This window comes from Aspergillus wentii (genome assembly GCF_001890725.1).
Source record: "Aspergillus wentii DTO 134E9 unplaced genomic scaffold ASPWEscaffold_2, whole genome shotgun sequence".
NCBI lineage: Eukaryota > Fungi > Ascomycota > Eurotiomycetes > Eurotiales > Aspergillaceae > Aspergillus > Aspergillus wentii.
This window is the reverse complement of record NW_024467833.1, coordinates 2,578,653-2,591,305: the sequence shown is the minus strand read 5'-3', so window position 1 is coordinate 2,591,305 and position 12,653 is coordinate 2,578,653. Positions and strand designations below refer to the sequence as shown.

General features: G+C 50.1%; 6 protein-coding genes across 6 annotated transcripts in view; 3 read left to right on the top strand and 3 right to left on the bottom strand.

Moving 5' to 3' along the window:
• Positions 1 to 1,016: 1,016 nt before the first annotated feature.
• On the bottom strand, positions 1,017 to 2,103 carry ASPWEDRAFT_65937 (uncharacterized protein; the record flags this gene model as incomplete). The annotated part of the gene is made up of 2 exons (XM_040838826.1): positions 1,536 to 2,103; positions 1,017 to 1,426 (listed from the first exon to the last, which is right to left on the bottom strand). The coding sequence occupies exons 1-2, from the start codon at positions 1,630 to 1,632 to the stop codon at positions 1,017 to 1,019; spliced, it is 507 nt and encodes a 168-aa protein (XP_040692715.1). The 5' UTR covers positions 1,633 to 2,103.
• A 360-nt stretch (positions 2,104 to 2,463) lies between these two features.
• Positions 2,464 to 4,259, top strand: ASPWEDRAFT_353125 (leucine-rich repeat domain-containing protein). The gene is made up of 2 exons (XM_040834199.1): positions 2,464 to 3,158; positions 3,212 to 4,259. Exons 1-2 carry the CDS (start codon positions 2,551 to 2,553, stop codon positions 4,158 to 4,160), a joined length of 1,557 nt encoding a protein of 518 aa, XP_040692714.1. The 5' UTR covers positions 2,464 to 2,550; the 3' UTR covers positions 4,161 to 4,259.
• A 528-nt stretch (positions 4,260 to 4,787) lies between these two features.
• On the top strand, positions 4,788 to 6,136 carry ASPWEDRAFT_168902 (uncharacterized protein; the record flags this gene model as incomplete). Its single annotated transcript, XM_040830365.1, has 2 exons — positions 4,788 to 5,885; positions 5,942 to 6,136. The coding sequence occupies 2 exons, from the start codon at positions 4,788 to 4,790 to the stop codon at positions 6,134 to 6,136; spliced, it is 1,293 nt and encodes a 430-aa protein (XP_040692713.1).
• A 125-nt stretch (positions 6,137 to 6,261) lies between these two features.
• On the bottom strand, positions 6,262 to 7,172 carry ASPWEDRAFT_49113 (uncharacterized protein; the record flags this gene model as incomplete). Its single annotated transcript, XM_040837215.1, has 3 exons — positions 6,262 to 6,379; positions 6,435 to 7,009; positions 7,065 to 7,172. The coding sequence occupies 3 exons, from the start codon at positions 7,170 to 7,172 to the stop codon at positions 6,262 to 6,264; spliced, it is 801 nt and encodes a 266-aa protein (XP_040692712.1).
• Positions 7,173 to 7,860: 688 nt separating this feature from the next.
• On the bottom strand, positions 7,861 to 10,562 carry ASPWEDRAFT_168900 (PA and RING finger domain protein; the record flags this gene model as incomplete). Its single annotated transcript, XM_040830364.1, has 2 exons — positions 7,861 to 8,191; positions 8,248 to 10,562. The coding sequence occupies 2 exons, from the start codon at positions 10,560 to 10,562 to the stop codon at positions 7,861 to 7,863; spliced, it is 2,646 nt and encodes an 881-aa protein (XP_040692711.1).
• A 1,173-nt stretch (positions 10,563 to 11,735) lies between these two features.
• The window catches only part of ASPWEDRAFT_353226 (uncharacterized protein), a 1,669-nt gene continuing 751 nt past the window's right edge, over positions 11,736 to 12,653 (top strand). The window contains exons 1-2 of the mRNA XM_040834201.1: positions 11,736 to 12,206; positions 12,269 to 12,634. Of these exons, the coding sequence (XP_040692710.1) occupies positions 12,113 to 12,206; positions 12,269 to 12,634 (460 nt within the window). The 5' untranslated portion in view covers positions 11,736 to 12,112. The remainder of the gene's footprint in view (positions 12,207 to 12,268; positions 12,635 to 12,653) is intronic.

Here is a 12,653-nt window from a genome sequence, read left to right as displayed (position 1 = left end):
TAGACTGCAAGGTCTGACTTGCTCCTCCATTCCAGCCAGGAACCGGCGGAGGCAGCCTGATTGGCTGCTTTTGTGGTCGTACAGCTCAGGTTCACGTTGGGACTAGCGAACTGTTAATACGAACTTTCCGTTGCAGCCGAGGAATCTGATTTTTCTTTCTTTTCTTTTTCGGCCTTTTTTTTTTTTGGCCTCATTTTCGTGTCTTCATATTCCCAATCTGGATGGTTCAGCGCTAGGGATGATTTTGTCTATTTGCCCGTGCCAGAGTCAATGGGTGACTGGACTGGGTTTAGACTGTTTAGAGTGAAACCATTCAGAGACGGTCGAGGTTTAGCGCTATCCATCAATATTCATATCATCATGAGGAGAATAATTGAGAACAAGAATAATAACTGAGAATAAAAACCAATCCAGAATAAGAAGACGATTAAAAGATAATTACAAGATGTGTTGTTATTGTTGATGTGTTGTAGGGCACACGAACAAAGGTTCCACCACCATCGATAGTTCGGGCTTTTCCCCAGGATCGCATCCAGGAACAGACCCTGATAGATATGCCATTTGTTGATCGAATGCATCTAATTTCCGCTGTTAATTAGCTCCATATTAGTAGCACCACGTAGCAGTCGAGTGTCAACAAAGAAATGCTGCCCCTTGCGATTGGGTGCTGTCTAGGGCTCAACAACTCGTGGCCTTCATTTCTTAGTCGCCCCCCCCTTGTCATCAACCCTTCTTAATCTTCTTTTCTTCCCCTCCAGTCCTTCTTTCAATCTATCCCGGATCTTTTTCTTACTCTCGTTCATTCACTCTCGTTTCATCTCGAGCAGCGCTCCACCCACGCTCTTTACCCCATTCCACATACATACCTGCGGCACTCACTCTTTCGTGTCCAGCTTCTGCTGCTTTTGCTTCTGCTTCTATCCCACCGCTGTCTCTCGTTGTATCTTGCGCTGCTCGATCCTCTGTCTCTGTGCCGGCCTCATTACCACGGTGACAACAGTCCCTCTTTGCGCATTTCATCTGATTCTGTCCATATTTCCACGCCTCCAATCCGGTAACGAAACCAAGCCAAAATGAAGGTCTCCACGATTGCTTCTGTCCTCTGCCTCGCAGCCGCCCCGTTTGTCGCTGCAGACACCACCACTTCCACCAGCACGACGACCATCACCAAGACCCTTGTCCGGGTCAAGTCCGTCACTGCCGTCAACGCTTCGTCCACTGCGTTTTCCTCCAGCGCCATTCCTACCTCTGCTGTGCCCTCTGCTTCGAGCTCTTTCGTCTCTCACCAAGTGGCCAGCTCGACCAAGCCCGCAGCTGCCACTCAGACTGGCGGCGCGGTTAGCTTTGGAGACAGCAGCATGTCTGCTCTCTTCGCGGGATCGCTTGCCCTCGTCTTGGGCGCGGCCCTGTAGTCGCGCAATGCGACCTGAGATTCTGCAGTAGCCAGATCGTTATATACTCTATAATGGCTAATATCTGCAATTTGATCACCTCCGGGTAGAGGGCCTTTCCTCGGTTTCTTCTGGGAACTTTACCCCAGTCGGCATATGACATGCCTTTCAACGACATATTCTTCTTATTCTTCTTTTCTCTTTTTATCATTTCACTTCTTCTTATCCTGTTGGAGAACATAGTTGGGAGAGGAGAAGTCCAGGTGTTTTGGGAATGATATCATATACCCCCCTTTTGATGACTTTCTGGATAGCCACGAGTTGACGGTGTTCTCTTCTATTATTGTTGATCATTGCTGTTTTTGATCGTATATACACCAGATGGGAATGAGACTGCCACAAGGTATCCATTTTGTTTGCATGGAATGCGATGTCGATGTCAGTTCAAATCGTTTCATCTCAGCCTGGATTTGCTGGTCAGAATCAGTGCGACCGAGCAATGATCAACACATTTACCTTCATCGTATTTATTGAAATAAATAAATAACCTTTTTCTTGATTTGATGCATTGTCTGATGCAGTATTGTGTTGTAATAGCAGCAGTCACTTCAGCAACGTTGGAATTAGCACGGTCAGATGAAGTCCACAAGGCACAAACTCAGATAACTGATCTCCCGTCTCTGAATGCCGATCTTGATTCTTCCATCCTGCCTGGTGATCGTTATTGATCAATACTCACCGTGGAAGACGATCATCGTGGACCGCCCCCTCGCCGCTGCTGATTGGCCCTGGCGCGTTGCAACGCGTTGTGCCGCTTCGGGTAAACAGTCGACTGACTTCATCCGACCAGCATCAGACGATCCTGCGACTTCTCGGACGTCATGGATCCGACTGCATAGTTGGGATGCAGGAGGCTGGAATACCATTTTGATATTTATCTTGTGGAATTCTCTCGTCAATGGAAGGATGTTGAATTGGTTTTAACGTCCCCTGTTCCTTTTGTCGTCCGTAATCTCCCCTCCCCCACCGACGCGCATCTCCGAATTCCAGTCCACACACTTGCGACAAAGAATCTGGGGTGACACATTCTTCATTTTTTTTATCAATCAAATTCAACCACGTTCGTTCGACAAACACGAGGTCCGTGCCACTGCAAACAATGGACAACGAAGTTCCTCTTCCCCCACCCCGTCGAATCCGACACCGTTCTCCCGCCAATGCATCCTCCCCTGCGCTGTCGGCGAGAGTGTCGAAGCCATACCGACTCTCTCGCTTCGACGACCGATCCAGCCAGCCGTCCAGCGATCCGGCCCTTTTCTCAAGCGACGATATTCCCGCGTCGGGGCTGGAGAATTACAATGCTCCCGTGTCGACTGGGGCAGGCAGGAAGAGGCGGTATCGCGGGACTTGGTGGGGGGAGACAGTGTCGGATCCGAAGAAGAAAAGGGTGGACTTCAAGGAGAAGCGCCTAGTCGATAGTGGTGTGTGGATGGGCAGTGATGAGTCGGGCGCGGACTCGCTTCTGGCTTCTGAGGATGGGGCTTGGGGGGAGGATTTGTTCAAGAATATGCGCGGTTCGGTGGTGACGACAGGGAAGAGGTCTGATGTGACTATGGGAATGCCTAATGGTCCATCCGGGCTGCAGCATCAGACAATGGGCCCGTCTCAGGGGACTCTTCGAAAGACTGGGGAACCGAGGCAGCATGAGTTGGCTAGAGCAATTGTCAACGATTGTCTGGAGAAGGGGCAGGATAGTGTTGATTTGAGGTGAGTTTTCTCTGAATACACAGTCTGGGTATGGGAGGTACTGACATTTCTAGCAATGGCAACTTGAGGACGATTCCTTTTAACTTGTTACGGCCCCTGCAACATCTCACCAAGCTACCTGCTATCAATGAACCCCCGATCAGCGAAGACGTCTATAGCTCATTAGAACCATTCCTCCGAATCTTCCTCGCGGGCAATTCCCTCGTATCACTCTCTTCCGAAATCTTTGAACTAGGAACCCTTAAAGTCCTCAGTCTGCGAAACAACAAGTTAACCTCGATTCCCCCGGCCATTCGGACCTTGACCATGTTGCAGGACATCAACGTCTCGGTTAACAGATTAGAATATCTTCCGTGGGAGCTGCTATGGTTGATTAAAAAGGGTGACCTGAAGCATCTGATCGTCCGTCCTAACCCCCTTCTCCAGATCGACGAGACGGAAATCGCCCAATGGCATTCGTCAGATGGAGTGAACGAACCAACCGATGCTTTGAAGCTTTGCGAGTACCAAGGCCCAGCGCCTGAAGAGGCATGGGCTCCCATTCACGTTGCTACTAGTCCTGTCCGCCGATTCAACATGGAGGGCATGCCCATGCTAGACGGACAGCCTGGCATGCCTTCAAACGATAAAAATAACGAACCATCTCGCGTTCCGTCTTTGCGCGAGGCATCTCTTGTCGCATTAAGCAGATCACCTCTTTTTGAGCAACTCCCTGATTCCGAAATCGCCGAATTCCCAGAGCTAATGTCCCGCTTAGTCCGACAAGCGAGGGAGGTCAGAAATATCGGTGGACGATGCTGCTCCGTCTGTCATCGGAGTTTCGTGATCCCTCGTACTGAATGGCTCGAGTGGTGGGACTGCACCACCTACGAGAATGGACTCAAGGGGCCTCGATCTCCAGGCGAGAAACTCCGACCTCTTCCTTTCCGGAGACTGGGCTGCAGCTTGTCGTGTGTCCCCGAGCCACCTCAGACTCAGCAGCCTAACCAGACGGTTGAGTAGTACGAGTCGGATTTGGTTGGTATTGGTAATTAAACAGGTGGAATATTGTTCGGAGTTTGTGTTTGTCATTATATGTTCGAGTCTACCTACTGTATATGCTCATCTTGGCGTGTTTGATTCATGTATCATTTCCATAGATTCTGGTGTTGAATACTGGTGTAAATTTATATATGGTGTTATATTATAGGGAAGGTTAACATGCATATATTTATTCATTCATTCTCATATTTCAAGAGTATCTACAGAGTCCATCCCCTCATGCCTAGCACTCTGGATATAACTAAAACAGGGATACTAGTATCCCATGAGGGGAACCTGGATGTCAACTCCACAAGCAGCAGAAGATGCCACCAATAACCATCTTCAAGACCGGGATGAACAGCTAGACTAGACTGTACCTACGCTTATAAACATGTCACTCACTTACTAGAATGACCATCGTGGTACTTTGTTCTTTGTACATTCATCTCCGCTCTGCTTCCCCGCAGCTGTCTGTCTTGGGTCTGGGGGTGGCTTGGTCTGAATTGGAAGAAGAGGGGTTGATATATATCAGTCATGTATAAATAGCTGAATCAATCCTGTTCAGTCATCTACGTTGAGTGATAATAATCAATCAATCAATCAACCATGGCAGTTGAACTCGACACCCGTCAACCCGACTCTCTCCAGCCTCTCCCTCAACCCGACCAACCCCTTCCAAACGCCGCTCAAATCCCCCTCCAAACCTTCCACCTCCCCTCCTTCCCCCCTCAAGCATCCCAGCTCAAAGATCTAACCCTCACCTCAGACATAAAGCCGACAGAGTACGCGGATCTGCTCGCCACACCTCTATCAGCTGATGCCATACCATCCTCTCTACCAGCGAGTATCGAGTCGCTGACCCTTGAGCTGTTTTCCTTGGGCTACCCGCCTTCTTTCCTGGATAGTTTGAGTCGGGGGTTACCCCGTCTTCGGGCGTTGACGCTATACTCGCATCTCGTTGACGGGGTGAGTGACGGGTCGAGGAAGGACGCGGGGGAGTTTTTCCATAATGTTCTCGTTGGGAAGAAGGAGAACGGGGGTGGATTGAGACAGTTACACCTCCTTGATGTGTTCTCTCGAAAGGGGCTCATGTCAGGAATTGGCGATATTCTCGATGATATGGGCTCGAATGCATTGATCCGTCTTCTTGAAGTTTCGTATACGTATCGCGGACACTCGGACTCGGGATTCCTGGCTCGTATTCCGGGCGATGAGTTACCGGGTTTATTGGTACCGTCGCTTGTGGCAGTCTCGTTTCGTCTGTCGAGTATGCTGGTGTCTCCTGATGGTGAGGGGGAAGGAGAGTCCCAGTTCCCCGATGACCCTGCGGATGTGGATGTGGATGGAGTGCGGATTCCTGGTGCTAAGCCGCAGGGCATCATCCCTCTTCACCCAGCACATCCTGGAATGGAACTGTTGATGAAGAAGTTGGCGGGACATGATGGGCCAGAAAGCCTTGAGCCTGGTTCTAGTCCAAGCTCTGGTCCTGGTCCTCGAGGACTTAAAATGCTCGATTGTACTCTGTATACATTGAGTCTGGAGCAACTTACCACTATTCTCAGTTCACAGAATGAGTTGGCGATTCTGGCTGCTAGTGTGCTGGTCCAGGAGAAGGAGACTTTGTTGGATACTCTTCGAAATGGGAGTAAGGATTTGGAAGCGGTTGAGATTGTCGGTGTTCCCAAGGAGGCTGTGGAGGTTGGGGTTAGTTTTTTTCCTTCTTTTTCTGTCTGAGGATATTCAACAAGCTGACCTTTTAGTCCATCTCTAACCAGGATACTTCATTCCGTGCGCTCTTCCCAACTACCTCTGATATGACAGATCTGTCGACTCGTCTTCCTCGGCTGAATAGCTTTACCATGACGATTCTGCGAGCTGCTAGTTTTGGGTCGGTGACTTGGACACGAGCATGGGATGGAGGATGGGAGGGTGGGACCGTGGGTGGACAGAAGTGAGGGGAAGGATGGAATCATTACTCTTTCAGTTTTAATATTGCACAAATTCACCATATATATACCAGGCTTTGACTGATGAGTGATATTTACATGTGATACAACATGCTCTAATCGAGCCAGACACATTATTGCAATGCCTTTTCCATATCAGCCGCCCACAAAGCCGCTCCAACAGAGTTGGTAAAGGAAAAGATAATAGAAGCAAAAGGAACCATTTCCAAAGCAAACGAAGCAACACCAAGTCTAATCAAATCCGTTAGCATATACTCGATACTCGAAAAAAGAAAGTGAAACCCACCCTGTATACGCAGCGCGATTTTTCTTAATAAACGCCTCACTCTGATCCTCATTCCACCCCTTGAGCTGGAAATAGCGAGCATGCGCCGCAGGCCCTCTCTTCTTGCCATGCGCAATCGCATACATGAATGTTCCAATCACCGGAACAAAGTTCAGCGGGAGAAGGATGAGCGAGCGGAGGAGCGCCCTGGGACGGAGACGCGCAAGAGGCTTCTTCAACTTCTTGCCTAGTCGCGCGATATGGTCACCCGAAGCGTTGGGGTTGATCGTGCGACCCTGCGCGACGAGGGATTCCTGCCCGCGCGAGACGAGCGCGCCGTCAAAGGTGTCGACCATGCCTTCTTCCAGGGAGGCGGTGGAGAGGAAGGTGGTGACGGCGGAACTTTCGCTGAGGACGAGGAGGGCAGCGGAAATCGGGGCGAGAGGGCCGCTGGTGATGCTCATGATGGCGAGCTGGGGGAGGTAGGTGAAGAAGAACATGGTGCCGGTGACACCCATGCCGAGAGTGAGAATTTGCGAGGATCGAGAGAGCAGAGGCCGCCAGAGACTTTTGTGGTAGGAAAAGTAGATGATTCCCTATCGCTCAAGTCAGCCATCATTTCTTGTCCGTATGTTTGTTTGTTTGGCTTACCTTGACTGGGTACAGATATGCCCCTGACCTGGCGACATCCTCGGCTGTCTCCCTCAGACTCAGGGCCTCCTCGACGAGGAAATCGATGAACTTTTGGGACAAAGTCATGGTGGATGGTAAGTCAAGTGGCAGAGGTGAGATGAAAATCGAGAAATGGACAAGTGCAAATAAGCAGTTTAGGATGACGTCATAGCGTGTGACCAACGCAGATCAATGGATATGTCGTGTAGTGTGCTGCACCCTGCACTGCAACGGGCATACATGAAGAAAAAGAAGAAAGCAGCAGAACAAAATGGCGATGGATGTATCTCTTAGCTTGATTTAATGTCTCTGCCTGCAGCCAATCACGGCCAGTGGATCACTTTCAGCTCGGCTCGCTGCTCTTGCTAGATCGGGATAGATGCGGCTGAATGTGGGGCGTATACTTTATGATGTAATCCCATGTTTGCGATTCTCAGATTCAGCTGATTTTAGCTGATTGAGCTGATTCTAGCTACTCGTCGAGAAATATCCATTCAGGGCTCATTTACAAACAGAAAAACCAGAAAAGTGCATATAATATAAGCCGCGGTATATACCGGCCGTGTCCCATAACCAATGATTCAATTGCCTTGTACTTTCGCCAGCGCTCCGGTCGTGCCATCAAACGCCAGCCATATTAAACAGAAACAGAAAAGAAAGGCACAAAAGGTCGCTAATGCAGTAATTGTCAAGCCACAAAAGGAGATGTTCCAAGGTTATTCGCAACCTTTTGATAAATGAGTGAGAGGAAAAGTAAATAATGAGCGATCAGTCTTCATCTACTTCGATCTGCGCGTGCTTGATGCCAGATCGTGTCTCCACTGAGAACGGAGAAATTGAACGACGATGCAAGGTTCCTCCAGGTCGATGGAGGCGCAGAAGATGCCTGCCCTTCCAGAAGCCCTGGATCGGAGCCTGCGCGGTGCTCCATGTCCGACATCTCATCCTCGCTCAAGGCAATAGGAACAGGGGCAGATGATGCACCCTGGTGTGATTCCTCATGGACGTCATTCTCAGCCCCAGGCGAGGTGGACTTGGACATCGACCGGACGACATCTCCCTTGCAAATCGGACAAGTCCGTCGGCGCGTGGTCAGCCAAGGAGTACTACGAGACTGTTAGCAATTCCTTCTTTGACCCCAGACCATAAGTTAAATACTCACATGCACTCGGCGTGGAACTCGTGTCCACAGGGTAAGCTCATCACCCTGCTCTCTCCATCCACATACTCTTCAAGACAGACAACACATTCTACTTGTCGTCCAGTGTACTTGCGCCGCCACAAAGTGGATCCAGATCCACTTTTTTCTCCCTTTGATGACTCGGCTTTTTTGGAAGCCTGCTTGGGATCAGGAATATTTCCAGTCGGCCTGTGAGACCGTGGCCTAGACACGGGGCCCTCTGAATGGTCTTCGGGTACAAGCAAAGGAGAAGTTGGAGAAGTGGTGTCCGGGCTAGAGGCTCGGGGGGAGCTCGTTGCGGAAGAGGACGATGACCTTGCCATAGTTTGATAGGTTCGAACGGGGAGACGTTCCACGAGAGATTTAGGTGCCCGCCATCGTCTTCGTCGAATGCGAGACCGGAGCAAAAGAAGAGCATAGACCACAGTCAGAGTAAGGAGCGGACTAACTACTAGGACAAGAAGTGTGTCGAAGAAGGGGCTCGTAGACATGCTTGTTGGGGTCAAAGTGACCCACAAGCCCTCATGTTCACTCGTCTCGATTCTTTGCCGATCCAGAGTAGGGGGAACACCGTCTATTTTTCTTTCCTGGGAGCGGCTTTGCAGCCTTGACCTAGGATATCGGTCAAATTCGAGATCCTCATCGTCTGTCAAGCTAAAGTACCTAGAAAACCATCCCTTCTCGGAGGTTGAAGAGGAGCCGACTCGAGCATCTACAGCCCGCTTCCCAAAGTTAGAGCTTCTAACACTCGAATCTCTGTTAATGCTGGATTTTTCGACGTTTTTGTATTCACCGCTTCCCGGGGTGATACTGCCGCCTTTGAGACTAGCTGAAGCGTAATTTGAACCCTTATCATTGTCTTGAGACTTGACGTCCTCCTGCGCAGGGAAGGCACTCGACGACGGGAGAGCGCTACTCTTCGGAGCCACTAGATCAGGATCTCGCCAATCGTGAACACCGATAACGAACCCATCGCCATCAACAGCGCCTGCTCTCGATCCGGACTTCTTGGTGCCCTGGGTGCTACTCCCAGACTTTGGCCGGCCAGCACCCAGATCATCAAACGACGATGTCTCTTCCTCATCCCAAGTATCCATGAGGACCCAGTTGATATTTCCACTGCTGGGCGGGCGCCGACTATCTGAAGGGTGCCATGTGCTCCCGTCGCTGCTAGTCAATCCTAGCAGTGACATAAGGGCGTGGAAAACCCCGGCCTTTGACCCGGAATTGCTTTGTGGCACACTGACCGATGACTGGCGTGCGGATGTGGGGGTCGGGACAATAGGGGTCATTGTCGAAGTTTCTACCCGATCTTTTGTAGCGCTTTGGCTGGCCAGTCTAGTGCGAGAAGCTTTTAAACTATCGTCCAAGCTCAGTTCTTCCCCGGCCTGCGGAGGGATGAGAGATGATAGCAGGTGCGCTGTAGTGTAGGAGGTAAAAAGAGAGGGAATCGTCACGTTGGAGGTATCGCCACGCGCATACATGGTGACGAGACTCCCGCCTCTGGTGTCATCTCCAACAATCAAGGCGACGCCTCCTCGCCGCTGAACCCACTTGACCTTTTCCAAGAAGCCACAGCCGCCTCTGCTCAGCAGAACGACCTTGCCTGCAATCTCGGCGCTTTCTTGTAAGGATTGAATGTCTGCATGTTCCGGTCTGTTTTGGCTGTAATCCCCGCGTTTTTCAAAGGCGGTGTTGTCCATCCCGTGGGATTCGGGAAGGGGGTGGTGGAGGTGATCATCGGTACCGTCGTTCGTCGATGGTGGAGAAACTTCGTCACTGGCGGCCGTTGGTAAATCGAAATCCTGCTGGGAATCCGCCCGACGCTTATTCTGCGAGGGATCGTTCCCGGCACCAGATGCTGTTTTCCCGGCCAACTTATCCAAGTTCGACGTAGATTTGTCCTGCTTGTGATGGGGAGTGTCTCCCTCTCCCCATCCCGGTATATCCGAGCATCCTAGTTCTCCTTCTACACCCGCAGCGGGGCCTCCATCCCCAAACCCACTGCCAATCCAAAGTTGGCTACTCAATCCTTTGCTGGGGATAGCAGGGCCAAACGCTGCAGGTCTGGCCAGGAAGAATGTCGAGTTATCATCGGTCAGGCTAATAATCGCCGACGGGGGGAAAAGCGAGGTGGGGATGTTGAAGGAGAAGAGGGCGTGCAGCCCACTTTGTCGACCTGCGAGCGCATTGGGAGTTGCCACACGGGGGGAGGACGAAAGAACGTTGAAGAAGGTGAAGAAGATAGGACAGAAGATAAAGCAAAACACAAGGAGAATTAAACGAGGAGGTCGCATATTTGATTCTGGTTTGGCAAAGGGAACCTAACGCCCTGCCCGACCTTTAGAAAAGAAAAAGAAAATAGTATGAAAAAAAGAAGGAAATTTTCCAGGATGGACAATAAGTAAAAGAAAAGAAAAAAGAAAAAATCTTCTAAGCTGTGTCTCAACTATGACCAATCATTCAACGGTCGTCGAAGAGCGATAAAACGGGCAGTCATGGAGAATAGCTACACAGAGATGAGAGGGGCTGTAGGTAGGGAGCAGCAGCAAGCAGGCAACAAAGGAGACAGAAGACGCAGCAGAGAAGCAGAACAAGAGCCAAAAACAAAGCCGAAATAAGGGACTTGCGACCAGGATGGAGATGGAGAAAAAGGAGGAAGCGGGAGAGAGGAAGAGGGATGATCAGATGCAGCAGAGGAGAGGATGGAAAACCACTGCCTGGAGTGACTTCTCTTGCTCTCTCTCTCTGTCTGTCGCTCTCTTAGTCTCGCAGTCGCTCTCCATGGGGGGGCAACACGCAAGCACAGCCTCGGGAGTCACGGGATATGGCTGCCTCAGGCCGCAACAACGTCAGGCTGTCTTCCCGGTTTTCATCGTTGATGCTTTGATTTTTCTGATAGTCGATTATCAGACTATCTGTGAATTTTCTACGTGGATGATATCAACGACTCTTCTACTCCTTTTCATTTTTTTCCATGGGATATTAACAACACGGGTTCGACGGCTTCCACCCAAGGATTCATTCACCCTATGACTCCGTTACTCCGTCTCCCCGCAGATCATGCTATCATCGGGTCCCACACTGCATCATGTATTACACATCGAGGTATGATCGGCAGAGTCAAATGTATCTCCAGTGTTGCTAAGAATTAAAGTTATAAGGGTGAGAGATGAAGCAGCAAGTGATGTCTAGTACTTTTTGCTGTAGAAAAGAAAGGCAGAGCATCAGTAAGGTATTGACAGCTGTATGCTGCGTAAATACCGGAATACTAATAATCCGGCCAATTCATACTGTCATATTACTGTCATATCACAAGGACACAACTCATCGCAGTCAAGACACACTCCCTGTTCAATAATTGCCCAATGATACCATAAGTGATCAGCCCATCTATAATATTCTTGGCCTTATCGAGACCATCCGGCGGGGTTACTGTGGCGGCCACTCTGCTGTGGCTGGTGGAGAGGCTTCCCAGTTAACGTTGCGATGACGCTGGATGACATGATTCATCATCATCATCTTCGCGTTCAGACTCTGTGGAGTTGGGCAGACGGTTATACCATCAGAACGTCATGATCTTCCTAGAGGAACCAACCAGCATTCAATCTCCCTTTCCCTGGTTGCTCTTGCTATCCTACCCAGCTGGATGGCGTCACTGGGTCTGGAGTTGAACTGCTCCCAAAATAGAAATTTGGGAGAGCAGATGCTATATAAACGTTTCGATTGTCGATTGACTTTGAATAAACAACAGAACAATAACATTTTCTATTTAGTCCATCTAACTTGACTTGAATATTATTTTCTATTTCACCCTTCATCAATACCAAACCATTCTTCGTTCATCATGTCGAACATCATACACAAGGTCAAGGATGCCGTGACTGGCCATCACGACTCGCACTCTAACAAGGCAAACCAGCGTTATGACAGTGGCCCTGGTCGGTTCTATTCCATCTTCCTTTTACTTGCGATTCAATCTAACCATGATGTGATTCTTTAGAGAACCGTACCTCCGGCGGCTATGGTGGATCAACTGGTACACATGGCTCAGACAACTACGGCACCAACTCTGGCTACCAGGGAGCGGGATCAAACAACTACGGATCTGGCGGTGACAGCTACAGTTCTGGAACTGGCGATTACAGCTCTGGCACCGGCACCGGCCACCATGGCTCTAAAACTGGACATCACACCAGCTCTACCGAACCTCCTGCTGGAAGCCTTGGCTCTGGTGGTGGGCTTGGTGGTATCGGCTCCGAAGCTGGCATAGGCCATGGACCTCATGGTTCTGGCTCTCATGGCTATGGTGCTAGTTCTGGAGGTGATACATATGGCACCGGCTCTGGAAACTATGGCTCTGGCACTCATGGCCTTGGTGGTAGTGA

What these genes read in the sequence shown, in the direction of transcription:
- ASPWEDRAFT_353125 (XM_040834199.1), top strand. Translation starts at nt 2,551, where the DNA reads ATGGACAACGAAGTTCCTCTTCCCCCACCCCGTCGAATCCGACACCGT. An exon ending in CAGGATAGTGTTGATTTGAG is followed by an intron (nt 3,159 to 3,211) that starts GTGAGTTTTCTC and finishes TGACATTTCTAG; the next exon opens with CAATGGCAACTTGAGGACGA.